The sequence below is a fragment of the Phyllostomus hastatus genome, unplaced genomic scaffold, assembly GCF_019186645.2.
Source record: "Phyllostomus hastatus isolate PE091 unplaced genomic scaffold, TTU_PhHast_1.1 phas_contig_495, whole genome shotgun sequence".
NCBI lineage: Eukaryota > Metazoa > Chordata > Mammalia > Chiroptera > Phyllostomidae > Phyllostomus > Phyllostomus hastatus.
The window spans coordinates 1,583,763-1,596,829 of NW_025333895.1; the positions used below are offsets into that span (position 1 = coordinate 1,583,763).

General features: G+C 56.4%; 2 protein-coding genes across 4 annotated transcripts in view; one reads left to right on the plus strand and one right to left on the minus strand.

Moving 5' to 3' along the window:
* Positions 1-1,982, plus strand: part of NEK6 (NIMA related kinase 6) — a 72,953-nt gene extending 70,971 nt beyond the window's left edge. For all 3 annotated transcript variants that reach the window (XM_045846033.1, XM_045846032.1, XM_045846031.1), the window contains exon 10: positions 453-1,982. In XM_045846033.1, coding sequence (XP_045701989.1) covers positions 453-563 — 111 coding nt within the window. In that variant the 3' untranslated portion in view covers positions 564-1,982. The remainder of the gene's footprint in view (positions 1-452) is intronic.
* A 999-nt stretch (positions 1,983-2,981) lies between these two features.
* Positions 2,982-13,067, minus strand: part of PSMB7 (proteasome 20S subunit beta 7) — a 54,465-nt gene continuing 44,379 nt past the window's right edge. The window contains exons 7-8 of the mRNA XM_045846034.1: positions 6,009-6,160; positions 2,982-3,214 (exon numbers count right to left, since the gene is read on the minus strand). Of these exons, the coding sequence (XP_045701990.1) occupies positions 3,103-3,214; positions 6,009-6,160 (264 nt within the window). The 3' untranslated portion in view covers positions 2,982-3,102. The remainder of the gene's footprint in view (positions 3,215-6,008; positions 6,161-13,067) is intronic.

Consider the following 13,067-nt stretch of genomic DNA (forward strand, 5'->3'; position numbering starts at 1 on the left):
TGTGTAATTAAAAGCTCCGTCTTTCACGAGCACAATAAAGAGGCCAGGGGGTGGGCGCCTGCAGCCCTGCTGCATGTTAATGCGTTTATTATGATCAATAAGCCCTTGCCTGGAGTTCTGGCCTCCGGTTTGGGCGTCTCTGTGACTGACAGCAGACACACACACACACACACACGGATTTGCCTAATAGTGCGAGCGTCGGAAAGCTCAGAGTCATCTGCAGGTAAGTAACCACTACCCGTCTCCGAGCACAGACAGGCCTCAGATGGGTGCTGGCTCCGCCCCGTGTCTGTGACCACGCCCCCGCCCCCCCCATCCTCTCGCGTCTGTTTTCACCTCCTCGTTGCCTGGAGGGCTGCACGAGTCAACCAGGGAGTTACGCAGACCGAGTGCTGCCGGGGCCTCGGCAAGGCTGCTTCCTCGAGACTAACGAGCCGTCCTCTCCTCTGCAGCTACGCGAGCTGGTCAGTGCGTGCATCTACCCTGACCCCAACCAGAGGCCCGACATCGGATACGTGCACCAGGTTGCCAAGCAGATGCACGTGTGGACCTCGAGCACCTGAGCGCGGGCACGGCGTCCTCATCAGCGCCAGCACCTCTCCGCCTTCCTCGAGCCTCCTCTCCAGAGTGGCCGCCTGGTAGCCCAGTCCAACCGCGAGGCTTCGGCGGGCTGGTTCCCCCAGGGGGCCGGGCCTCACAGCCGCCGCTAGACGCAGAGCAGCTGCGGGGAGGGGCCCTGGCCTTGTTACTGGTGATCAAACCCAAGTCCTTTCTTTAAACTGTCTCGGACGGTCTCGGCCGAGCTCACCCGGGGCGTGTGGCTCGGTGGGCCAGCGACACCGCCCTCGAACTGGCCTGCAATGTGAACCTTTTGGGCAGCTCCTGCAGTGACTGGACGAGGCTGAGGCCGACAACTGCAGGGGCCTGTGAGCTGCAGTGAGCTGCAGTGAGCCTCTGGAAGTGGCTGGGGACACGTTCGGTGTAGCTCTTAGAATCTTCTCAATCAAGCTGTGTGCTTCATTTACTCTGTAGTAAAGGGATAAAGCGGGCATGATTTTCTAAAGTAGAGTGGAGATTTTCCTAATATTTTTATCTGCGTTTGTAAGTCGATGAAGGAGGACAGAGGACCCAGCACCTGGCACAGCGCCTTGGAGACCAACGCTGTTGGGAAGGCAGGCGCCCGGCTCTCCCAGGCGCCCCGTCCCCGCCTGGCCCAACGCGGGCGGTGCCTCCAGGGTCGGTGTTAGCGCCTTCCTCCGTGGAGGGCAAGCACGGGGTCCACAAACATCCATGCACACCGTGCCTTCAGGCTGCTCTCTGTACCCGTTCTCCTTCTGCAGCAGCTTCTTGCCCTCTCTGAGCCTTAGTTTTCCCGCCTGTGAAGTGGGCTGGTCATCCCTACCTTCAGGGTGCGGGATTTGATACGAAACACGCACGTTGTCTAGCACACTGCAGAGAGTCCAGACACGGTAAGCCACTCACCCCTTCACAAAACTCAAGTCCATGGACCATGGGAAGTCAAGAATTAATGTATGATGTGTCGGGAACCAGAATGTGCCCCTTTATTTCTGGTTCTCAAATAGGAATAACTGTGAAGACTAATTTATAAATGTGAACTTAAGGAAAACTCAAGCTCTGGAGGAAATATAGTTTGAATTTTGTCTTTATACCCAAGTTTAATCCTCAAATGGTCTACGCTGTCATCCTCTGAGCTGGCGACAGTTCGGCCCCCCAGAGTGAGCATGGCCCGTCCTCCGTGGGCGTCCTGGCCCGGCCAGGCCTCCCCAGGGCAAAGGGTTTGGGCCGGGCCACTGCTCTGCCCACGTGTGAAACCTGTTCTGTGGTCAACACTGTCGAGTTTGAGAGATTTCTTCCACCTGTTCTGTGGTCAACACTGTCGAGTTTGAGAGATTTCTTCCGGCGCAGCCTTCGCTTTGTGCACGTTCTCCGTGTTTGGAATAAAGAGGGCGGGGGTACCCGTGTGAATGCGTCTGGTCCATGGGCCACTGTGAAACAGCGTCTCGCCGCAGCACAGTTCCTTGGGGCCACTTTAAAAACATGATTCTCTCAGGGCCCGGACATTCTGGGTAATCCTGGAATTTTTTTAAGCTCCCAGATAATTCTGACAATCATCAGTCAAGTTGCTGCCCTAAATAATTCCCCTGTTCTCCCTGCCCCACTCCTGGCAGTTTTAACCAGGGAGGCTGGCCCAAGAGCCAGTGCTCCCCTGGGGGAGAGTCGGGGCCCGGTCTCCTACCGAGTACCTCCGACCGAAAGTTTTTCGGGTTCCAGGCAGATTTCTGCAAAGGTTCTGCTTGAAGTTCTGAGGCCCTCCTGTGCCTCCCTTGGCAGGATCAGCATGAGATACAGATGAACTCGCTTTCCCCGCGTCACAAGAAAAACTCCCCCTACTAGGACCCTCTGGAGGTGTACAATGTCTCCCATTCTCCAGGCCTAAGTGTTTGTGAAATGAGTGTGCCCTAATAATGACAAACAGTAACCCCCCAGCATTCCTCTGGCCTCTGTGAAACTTGCCTTAAAGAGGAGCTTGACCCGTTCTCTGCGGCTGGGGTGAAGCGGCCCATCCGCCCACCTGCTTCCCACTGGTCCTCAGAACCGACCGTGTCTGGCTCGCTCTTCCCCACGGGGCTGCCGGGGGACAGGCTACGCTGCACTCATCCTACGGGGGAAATGGAAAATTAAAGAGAGAAAACCCTGGGACCACCCTAAACAGAGACAAGGACGTTAATGCGAGGGGCGGGTGTACACGCTCACCTGAAGGGCCAGGGTGACCTGAGCTGACCCCCTGCGACGGGAGCCCCGCCTGTCTGCGTTCAGGGCTGCGTGGCTCGTACATCCACCCGCTGGAACAGCGACTGGCCCTCGGGAGGGAACGGCAACCAGAGGGGAGGCCAGCGTGATGGGCCGTAACAGCGAAAAACAAAAACACCCCACACAGCCCCCAGACCTCAGCCACTCAGTTTGGTTTTCGGTTTTTATTGGGTTTCATCCAGCAAACGTGAGCCAAATGAGTGTCTCACAGAGGGACCCCCCACAGCCCCCCATCTTCCAGAGCCGTGCCCGGCCGTCCCCCAGCTCCGTTCAGGAAGTGTCCATCGTCTGGACTGTTTCCTCCAGCACCTCGATTTCCAAGGTAGTGACTTTTTCAGTGAGGACTGCAGTGGTCCCTTTCTCACACCTGTACTGGCCAAACCTGGTGAGGAAACACATCCACGAGTTAAGGCCCCCTCAAGGGGCCCGACGGAGGGAGGAGCATTCATTCAGGCAAGGCCTCAAGGCCTGGCCTGGAACTCGGGCTCTCCTGATCCCCAGCCCTGTGACCCCAGGGGTGTCCACCCGCCCCAAGGCTCACTGTCCTCAGCTCTCAAGGGCTACGGAACAGGGACACCTGGTAGACCGCATGGAAAGGTGAGATAGATCCCCGGGCGCCCTGTGGGCACTCACATGCCCTTGCCCACCTCACCAGCCCCAGGGGATGCCGGAAAGCGTGTGGGCATTTGCCTTCAAGCTCCACCCCCTGGACGCCCCTCAGTAACCAGCAGGAGGCAGGCCCTTTCACTAAGCTGCCACCACCTCTCTCTTCTGTGGCAACAAGGCAGACCTGTCTCCTTGAACACGGGAAAGATATCTGCAGCATAAACAGTATAAAAATGACCCTGAGCCAGACTTGGCTTGATACCTTAGACCGCTCTCAAGACTCAGGGAAGAACAGTTACCTGTCCCTTGCAGGGACACGGTGGGTCACCATTAGGACACACCCAACCCCGTCTTTCTTGGCGTGAACTCGACAGGACTCCGAGCACAAGGCAGTATCCAAGACACACAGCCGAACTGCTAGTTCTAGTGCGGGGGCCACCTGCTCCTCTGGTCAGTCCCCAGGCGGGACACTACTTCGGTCAACCTGCCAGGAACGAACAGAACACCCCTGGCTGCGCCATGGCCACATGGTCCTGGAAAACCCATCCTCCGAAAGGGACTCTCTGCTCAGAGAGCAGGAAGCAGAAACGCGAGGACGCCGTTACCCAGCTCTGCGTGAGTTCAGGAGTTCGCACCGGAGAGCAGCAGGCCCTCACGTGGTCCTGCCACACCTCCCTGCCCCTCCACACCCCCCCCCCCCCCCCCGCAGCTGCACCTTTTGATGGTGCGCCCACCCCTCCCCGCGCTAGTGTGAAGGTGTGGCTCCTTCCCCCAGACTGGACCCTTGGCAGCTTGTCATCTTGGAGCCAGAGTCTCCCGTGGCTCCCATGTGCCCAACTCATCTGAACCACAGCATCTGGGGGCGCCTTGGACACACGAGAGCCTCCGCACCGCCCCGGGTGGTGGCACCTGGTTTCAGCAGCACACAGGAGGGCCTCCACCTTAAACAACGGCAGGCTGAGAAACAGGGCCGCAGAGGGCTGAGAGCAGAGGGGCCAATGGGCATGTGCAGGGCCAGGCCCACTCTGGGACTGGGCACAGGACGCCTGCTCGGGCCTCAGGCTCTGCCCCACCCTGACTGGCCCCTCTGGGAGAGGTGCCCCTAACCCAGGCAGGGCCTCCAACAGCCAGCAACTGGCAGAAGAGACAACGGTAAAGGGCACCATGGAGGGGGGCAGCTCTGCCCCGACGGCAGGTTCCTGCCACCTGCCACACCGCGCCCAGCACCTTTCGCACCACGCACAGCACCCTCACCGCTCGCTGGCCTGAGGGGCCGTTCTGTTTCCGCACTTGTGCGTTTACAGCCTCCTTTACACACGTGTGACCGACGCCCCGGGGGAGGGAGACGCGCCCCGGCCGCACTTCCCTCTGACAAGGACTCCTTTGCAATGGCTCGGGCGTGGCTTCCAGAACCTCACCCCACACAATGCTCAGCCCAGATGGAGTGTAACCAGCAGCCGTACTTGCTCCCACTTCAGAAAGCTCGGCAAAGTCCGCTTCCCCCCACACGGCCCCAGGCCTGAAAGGTCGCTTCGCCCCTGCTGAAGATCCCAGGAACTCCATGGGGTCCTTAGAGAGCACCTAGTCTAGCTCCATCATCTCAAAGACAGGCAGACGGGCCTGCCCAAAGTCACCAGGCCGGATGGTGGCGTTTCCCCAACCACTGAGTCAGAGCTTTCTGCCACCGGCTGCGCCACCCGGCCAGAACACACGGGGTGTCCACAATGCGGAGTGCACACTGCCCTGAGTGCCTGCCGGGGCTCCGTGCTCCAGTCTGTCCTTGCGAGTGACTGCTGGTTGGGGTTTACAGCGTCTGCTGTGGCAGTTAGAGCAAGCACCCCGGAAGCTCCCGTGATGGCTGTCCTCGGATGAATGTGGCTGGAAGCTGAGCTCAGGCAGCCACACACATCTTGAGCTGCTCAGGTTCCAGGAGGTCAGGAGCCACAGGGTGGACAACAGCTGGACAACCATGCGGGACTGCAAACGAGCAGCTCATCTGCACACACACCAGCCATCAGGGCTGGAGACCTGCCAGCTCCATGCTGCAGACCGACCTGTGCCCTACTCCGAGCCCGGGCTGCACCACCAGGAGGCGGGCCAGCTCAGCATGCGCCAGGGCCAAATGGCACGGTCCCCTCGAGAGGAGGAAGGACCAGTTAGCTCCCACAGCTAACTTTCAGACTCCCAGCCGGGGGTTTCTAACCACTGAGGACTCTTGCACCACTCTGAGGAAAAGTTATGGGCAGGCTGCCCTGAAAAATGCATCTGGAGAAAGTTCAGCGGGTAATTCAAAGCTCTCCCTGAGACGCCCCACCTAGGGCTCCTTCCTGGGCCTCATACCATCTCTCCCGTCCACATTTTACAAACTGTATCACCTTCCCACACCTGAGAGCGGCCCAGAATCATAAAGCAAACCCTGACTCGAAGGTCTGCTGTGCGGGATGGTTTGGGGACGCTGGATTCCCTCAACACGAGTCAGAATCGAGAACACACTGTCTGGATGCCACAGGCAGGTCCAGGGTGGCCCCGGAAGCTGGGTGACACAAGAAGAACTGTACCCCTCCACTCACCTGGTCCCCTTCTTGTTGGGCACTGAGTACGGGCGGAGAAAATCCAGCTTGCTCTTGCTGATGACACAGAGGTCAATGTTACTTCCAGAGCCCAAGTCATTGAAGATGCCAGCTGCAATGGCCTCGCTCACCAGGTTCTTGGCTTCCTCCTCCTGAGAAAGAGAACAGCAACCATGATGCCCGGCAGCGTGCACTCATCTGTGAGGGGGGCACTGCTTCCAGTGCCCACTCTATAGATCAAAGCACCACGATGATTTGCCGAAGGCTCCTCGCCCGGCCAGCGCGGGACCCAGGCCTCTTAACCCCCTCGTGCACGTGCCCCTCTTCAACACCTGCTTCCAGTGAGGCCGTCACCACGTGGCTGAGGACGACGGGCTGACGGAGAGCAGCTATCCAGGGGTCAGCCAGCTCTTCCTGTAAAAGGGGCCAGGTAGTATTTCTAGGCTTTGTGAATATATAGCCTCTGTTATAACTACTCAACCCAGTCATTATGGCACAAAACAACCACAGACAATATGTAAACAATTGTGTGCAGCTATGTGCCAATAAAACTTTATTAACAAAAACAGGTGGTGGGCTGGATTCAGCCCATGGGTGGTAGTTTGCTAACCCCTGGTTGAAAATATCCAACAGTGGTTGGAACCTGCTTCCTGGTGCCACAATGGAGAAAGTCAACATCACAGGGAAAAATAACTAACACCAAAACACAACAACAGTTCTGGAAAAATGGTGGCAGAGTCAGGGGTGGGACCTCTTGCCCAAGAGAACCTATCGCCTCCCCCACTAACGAGCCTACGAGCTCACTGAAGTAATTCATTCTTGGAACCACTCTTTTCCCTTCTCCTTTAAGCAGCAAATCCAAGTCCCCGACAGTTACTGGTAAAAAGTGGACCAACTAATTTCTTTTCCAAGGAGGCCTACCACATGCCCGGTGCTGTGCTGGGAGCCAGGACCGCAGGGATGGGGGATGGCCCAGAGCCCCTGCTCTGCAGGGGCCTGAAGTCCAGCGGGGGCTCGGACCCAAGGAGCCACAGTGCAGCGTGGTGAGGGCCAGCGGACACCCGAGAAGGAGCAGTGGGCACAGTGGCTGGGTCAGCGGAGCTGCAGAGAGGACTGGAGGCAGGTCACACGCCAGGCAGTCAAAAAACAAGGCAGTGAAACAGAAGGCGGGCAGCGGAGGAGGCAGGGAAGGACCCGGGGAACACCGAGCTCAAGCGCTGCATGCAGCAAAGACAAAAATGAGCCGATCTCTCAAAGGAGGGGCTCCAACCTGGGCTGCAGCCCCGGCCTACCCCACCAGGACAGTCAGGCCCATAAACGCGCAAACTAAACTCAAGAGCTCACCAAGGAGCATCCTGTGAGCAGGAAGATTCCCCACCCCAAATTCCAGCCTGAGGTCATCAATGGGCAAGTTCTCTGACTTCCTGTTGCGAGATCTGCCTGCCCTAAGCCAGGAGGTGGCATTCCAGTGACATGAGCGCCCTCTGCAGACTCAGAGGAGGACAGAGAAGGCTCTGACGGAAGTGGGATCCTCAGCACTGCGGCAGCAAGGTCTGGGGGTTATTCTGGTCTCCACTCCACCGGGTCTGTTCACTTTCTGATGGGCACCCATGCGGCTCCTCGCTTGCACATGTGCAGCCCCGTAAGAATCTACTCAAACAGGATCCTCTCAACAGGAATTCTCTCCCAAGACTCCCGACAGTCTGGGAGGCCACAGCCTTACCAGAAACCAGCCCAGGTGGGGGCAAAGGGAGTGTCTCAGAGGAGGAGAGGGCGGCTGCTGCTGCGGCTGCTGCTGCTGCAGCCACCAGACCGACAGCAAAAGCCGACGACGGACTTAACAGACGCAGCCAGCGCGAGTGCGTTCCGACTCCCACCCTGTTTCTCCCATCAACCACCCCGGACCGGCACGCGTGCCGTGCAGGCGGCACCCCGATCCCCCTGCCCCTGACCTCCCGTCTCTTCTCCCCTTCTCTGCCCTGCTGTTCCACTATTTCCTTTGCTTTGCCATCGCTGCTGCTGGTGCCTGGGGCCAGCCAACAGTACCCAGTGGACGTCACAGTCCTGCCGGCTGCAGTTTAACTGTCCCACATCACTTCCTGTCTGGGGGTGGGGGTGGGGAAGGGGGCGGGGACAGGGATGGGGGAGACATGGGGGACACTGAAATAGACACATGATCCCAGACACGCGTATCTAGTGTCACTCAAGGAGACTGGGCACTCAGCTACCAGGAGGCCGGCAGTACTGGGATCAGAGGTGAGCCTTCCTCTAGTTCACACACATCCTGTCAGTAGATAAACTCATAAAGCTTAAAAACGTACACTTCTGAAATATATGTAACTTTATTCATAAAATTAACACGTGTGGTGTTATTTAAGTGTAAAATAAAGGCTTTTAAAAACTGGGACTATACCTTTTAAATTCTTTTCCTCCTCAGCGGTTCTAGGGAAGAAAATTCCTTAAGGGAAAAAACTCTCCCAAGTCCCTTACTTCCCCCAGCCCCACCCTCCTCGCAGACGCAGGACTCGGGTGCATGGACCCTGGGTCTCCCTGAGGGCCCACTGCAACGTGCTGAGTCAGCGCTCCGACGGTAGGCGCCCTCGTCCCTGCCCCTGCCCCCTTCCAAGGTCGGCGCTGTCAGAAACTGGGGAAGAGTCAGTGCCTCGCCCAAGGTCGCGCTGCTGGCAAAGAGTCCAGGGCCAGCCACAGCACCTCGCCAGCTCCCAGGTCACGTCTCTGTGGTGAGGGCGGGGGAGGGGGGGCGTGTGCAGGCTCACTGCCAAGTCAGAGGCCACGGACAGCAGCTCCCTTATTCAGAGTATGTCACTCCCCCGCCCCACACACCAACCAAGGATCTCCAGAGCTCAGGCAGGTTTAAAAGGAGGGCGGTGGTTGCCAGATTCTCTGTGGGCCAGCTCCTCTGATTGCCATTTCCACGGGCGTGGGGAACACTGCGTTCCCCAGACTGCCCACGGACTGCCGCCTAGATAAACATTTCTACAGTGTAGTAAGACAAAGATCAATACTGAGACGCAAAGTCTTCTTTCACACAGTCCCCACCCCCACAAATTACTCTGCTACTGCCCACCCCCACTTGCACAGTGTCTTCCTCACACATTACGGCTGCTCACGTGTCCAGGGGCTGCTTCGCACGTCGTCGAACACCGTCTTCTACCGCAGCATCTCCGTCCCCAGAACTCCAGCACATATGCAAATATGCTACTGGGCATATTCATCCTGTGTTTTCTTTTATAGCAGAATTTCACAATTAAACAACTCTTGTCTTTAACACGTGCCACCAAATATTTAGGAAAACTATCAAGGAAAACCACAAACGAAAAGCAAGAGGTAGGGAAAACACCACATTTTTGTCTGTCTCTGGCCCACAGGAAAAGCGGGAAGCATCGTTTCCTCCTTTGGGTCTCCTTCTTCATAGGGAAACTGCTCCTCCCTTTCTGGGAAGATGCAAAGTGACCGGGATCCGAGCATCATCTGCCTGGGGACAGCTGCTACAGAGGGTTCTGACAAGGTCCCTGCCGAGCCCATGACCTCAGCTGGCCAGGCCCAGGTGCGACACTCCCCCGCTGCCAGGTCGGCGTCCGCCCAGGCCAGCTGCTCACAGACCCACGTTGTTAATCGCAGGGGAACACGGGTTCGGGTGTAGATGGACCAGGAGGGCTCATCCTGGCTACCAGAAAAACGTCCCTCCGGGCCAGTGGCGGCAGCTTCTCGCTTCGAGATGCTCAACCAAAAGATGACCATGACCCTGGTGGCTGAAAATTAGTGGGGCCCTAGGGTCAAGGTAATCTGGCACACGAGGGCACAGAGTGGGTGTGAATTCCCAGTTTCCTACTTACTGCTGTGCAACCTTGTGCAAGTCACTGCACCTCTCTGAGTTCACTCTCCTCCCCTATAATCCAGCGATGATAAATTAGGATTCATCACAAACTGCTACAAGAATTAAAGTACGAAAAGCACCTACTCTAGTGTCTGGCGCATAGCTGTTGCTTAACCAACGAGCCTGAGGGCTCCCAGAGACACAGTCCGTCTCCAGGCAGAGCCGGCCTGGACAGAAGCCCAGGCCAGGAGGAGGAGGCCCAAACCCACCCGCTGACAAATCTTCACCCAGTGCCATGGAGAAGTCCCTATAATAATTAATCCAAGCAAAAAGCACACTCCCTAAAAGTTCAGAGAATATAAAAGGAGCACTTCCTGCTTTATGGCTGCAAAGACCAAACTAACCGGGAATAGCAGTCCCCCGGGCCGCCCCTGCTTCTTAAATGAGATTACGCGGAGAGTGATGTACTGCGCGGCGCGTCGGCTGTGACAAGCAGCACTTTATAGAGCTATCTGTTTGTCTCCATCACTGCATCGCACAATGCGTCCCTGGGCTCCAATGTGCAGCTCCATTTACCGCCACATGACAAATGGGCAGCACTTGTAAAAGGCACAAAGAGGTCCACGCCGGCCACGTAATGGTCACCACAGCTGTACCCGAGTGCTTGAGGGGACAAAACAGACCCCCAAGTTCATTAAACTGACCAGTAATGGATCTTTCAAAAAGTGCCTTAGGAATCATACAGAAAAGGCTAAAATAAATAACTCAGCATGGAAGGCTAATCTGAAATGGTGTTTGATAAATTATTTATAACACAGGCGATTGTCTGCATTTAATATTGGAGCTACTAGTAGCATCTTTAAAAGATGATTTATGTGTTGTAATGCTATTAAACTTTATATTGGCCCACTGCTGGCTATAAAGTCTGCTGAGATTTAGAGAATGAGTTTTAAACTGTCACTGCAACATCATAGGAGATGGAGACTGTATTAAATCTTTACTTTAAACCTGTTATCTAGAGAGTTGCATTTTGTAGACACTCACAAACTGATAGATTACCTCGGCATCCACGCAGTGCAGGCCCAAACAGTACTGCAAGGAAACTTTTCCACATCACTCTCGCGCCTGCAGCTATAATCAAATTTCTCTTCCTGCTTAAGTGATTTTTAGATTGGGGATATCACTAGACACAATGCAGGTGCCCAGCCAATGGGCACCTTGGACAGCTCAAAATCAAATTAATACCCTTTAAATAGGCCTCCTACACCCAGCTGTTCAGTGGCGCATTCTGAACAGTGCCTTACTCACACTGGGGACAGGCAACATACGACTCATGCATCCGACTACGCCCCTACCATTATTTCGATACAGTCTTGGCATGTGAAAATATACGTATATGGGAAGTCATTTGAAACAACCAATTTATAACTAAAATACTTTTCATTCTTTAAAAAATAAAAGCGGTTATATACCAGAAAATACATTTCATTTACGTAGCTGAGGTGCTGACGTTAAGGGGGTTGAGAACAGAAGAAACTCACTCAGCCTTTTTCGTGAGGAACAGAGCTCTGCGGGCTCTCCTGGTCTCCAGGGCGCGGCGGCGGGGGCCCCTCGGCCCTCCGGCCCTCCGGCCCTCCGCCACGCCTGGGCTGGGGACAGTGGCTGGGGACAGTGGCTCTCCCACCCCTGCTTGAAGGGACTGAGGATGCAGGTGGCCTCCGCGCTGACCTCTCACACAACCTCCACCCATTTTCCTACTTGCTACCACATCTATAAGGGCATTTATTTCGTAACAGTTTGCTCCTTTACTAAAAACTAAGGATTTTACTCAGGAAGCATCGAAGTGGTCCGCGTTCATCTCGGAACACCCGCATTCTCCCCTGCCACTCCGGTCGGAAGCAGCACACGCGGCCACCGCTCGCAGCCCGCAGCGGAGCAGGCGGGGCCTGGGTGCGGCGGGGGCTGGGTCTCGGAGGCGGGCACTGAAACCACGCCGCCCGGGGCAGCCAGCACGCTGGTTGGTGTGGATGCCAACATATGGGGGGAAAAAAAAGAAACATCAACTTCAAACGTATTCATGGCTTTGCCAAACTAAAAGACAAAACTAATTATGACACAGAATACCAAAAATGGGGGGATTCCAAAGCTGCACCGGTCCCAACCGGGGGCCCAGGGAACCAGAGCGCTCCAGGACGGTGAGGCGCCGCAGGAGAGGCTTGACCACGGCGACCTGCAGCGGCCTGACGACACGTGAGGTCCCGACTGTGCCACTGACGCGGCCTGAAGGAGTCATTCGTCGCTGGTGGTTGAGTAAAATTTAAAGAGCTCAAAAAGTGTTTAAAACAGCCCCGCCGAAGCAGTATGCCTCCTGCACCGTTCAACAGACCTGATGGGTCCCACATGCAGCCACACATTTCACAGTGGAAAAGGTTAATTTAATTTGTTAGGGCTCTGCAGCAAGAGCGAAGGGGTCTGAGTTCCGTTTCTGACTCGAGCTGTCCAGGTAAACACAGTCCACCCTCGCGAGCACCGGGCACGTCGGGTGTGATCGAGCTGCAGCTGCTGCTGGGTGTGCCCGGGGACGGGAGTGAACCAGCGACTGGCTCTGAGGCCTGGCTGGTGCCGTCCTGCCTTTCCTCGTTAGCTTTCGACAGCACCCACGATCTGGGCGATGCAAATAATGCAGGCAAATCTGCTGTGAGTGCAGGGGCGACTTACGGCGTTTTCAGCAGGGATGGGAAGGGTTTCAGCGGGATGTGCAAGGAACCGCCAACCGAGCCTGTCCCAGATCGCAGAAGGAAGCGAGGTCCGACTGACGGGGCTCGGGGCTGGAAGAGCAGATGACCGAGGCTGCACGACCACGGTGGGCCACGCCAGGCTCTCCCAGCCCAGCGCAGGTGAGAGAAGCCCAGGGCGCTGGGTCACCAAGGAACACAGCACTTAACTCTCGCTGAGCCACAGGCTGCCCATCAGAAGAATGGGCGTAGTGCCTCTGCCCAAGGGCTGTTGGGAAGAACAAAGGGACAAGAATGTCCCTGACACAGAGATTTCACAAACAGAACTGTTAGCAAGTTCTAGGGCAGAAGGAAAGAGGCGAGGATGTGAGAGAACTAACCCACCATGTCCCTGGGTCCGAGCCAAACCCTCACGCTACTTCCTTTCTCCTCAGAATCACTGCCCCACAGCAGAGGAAGCTGACGCTGCCCACGCGCCCAAAGGCA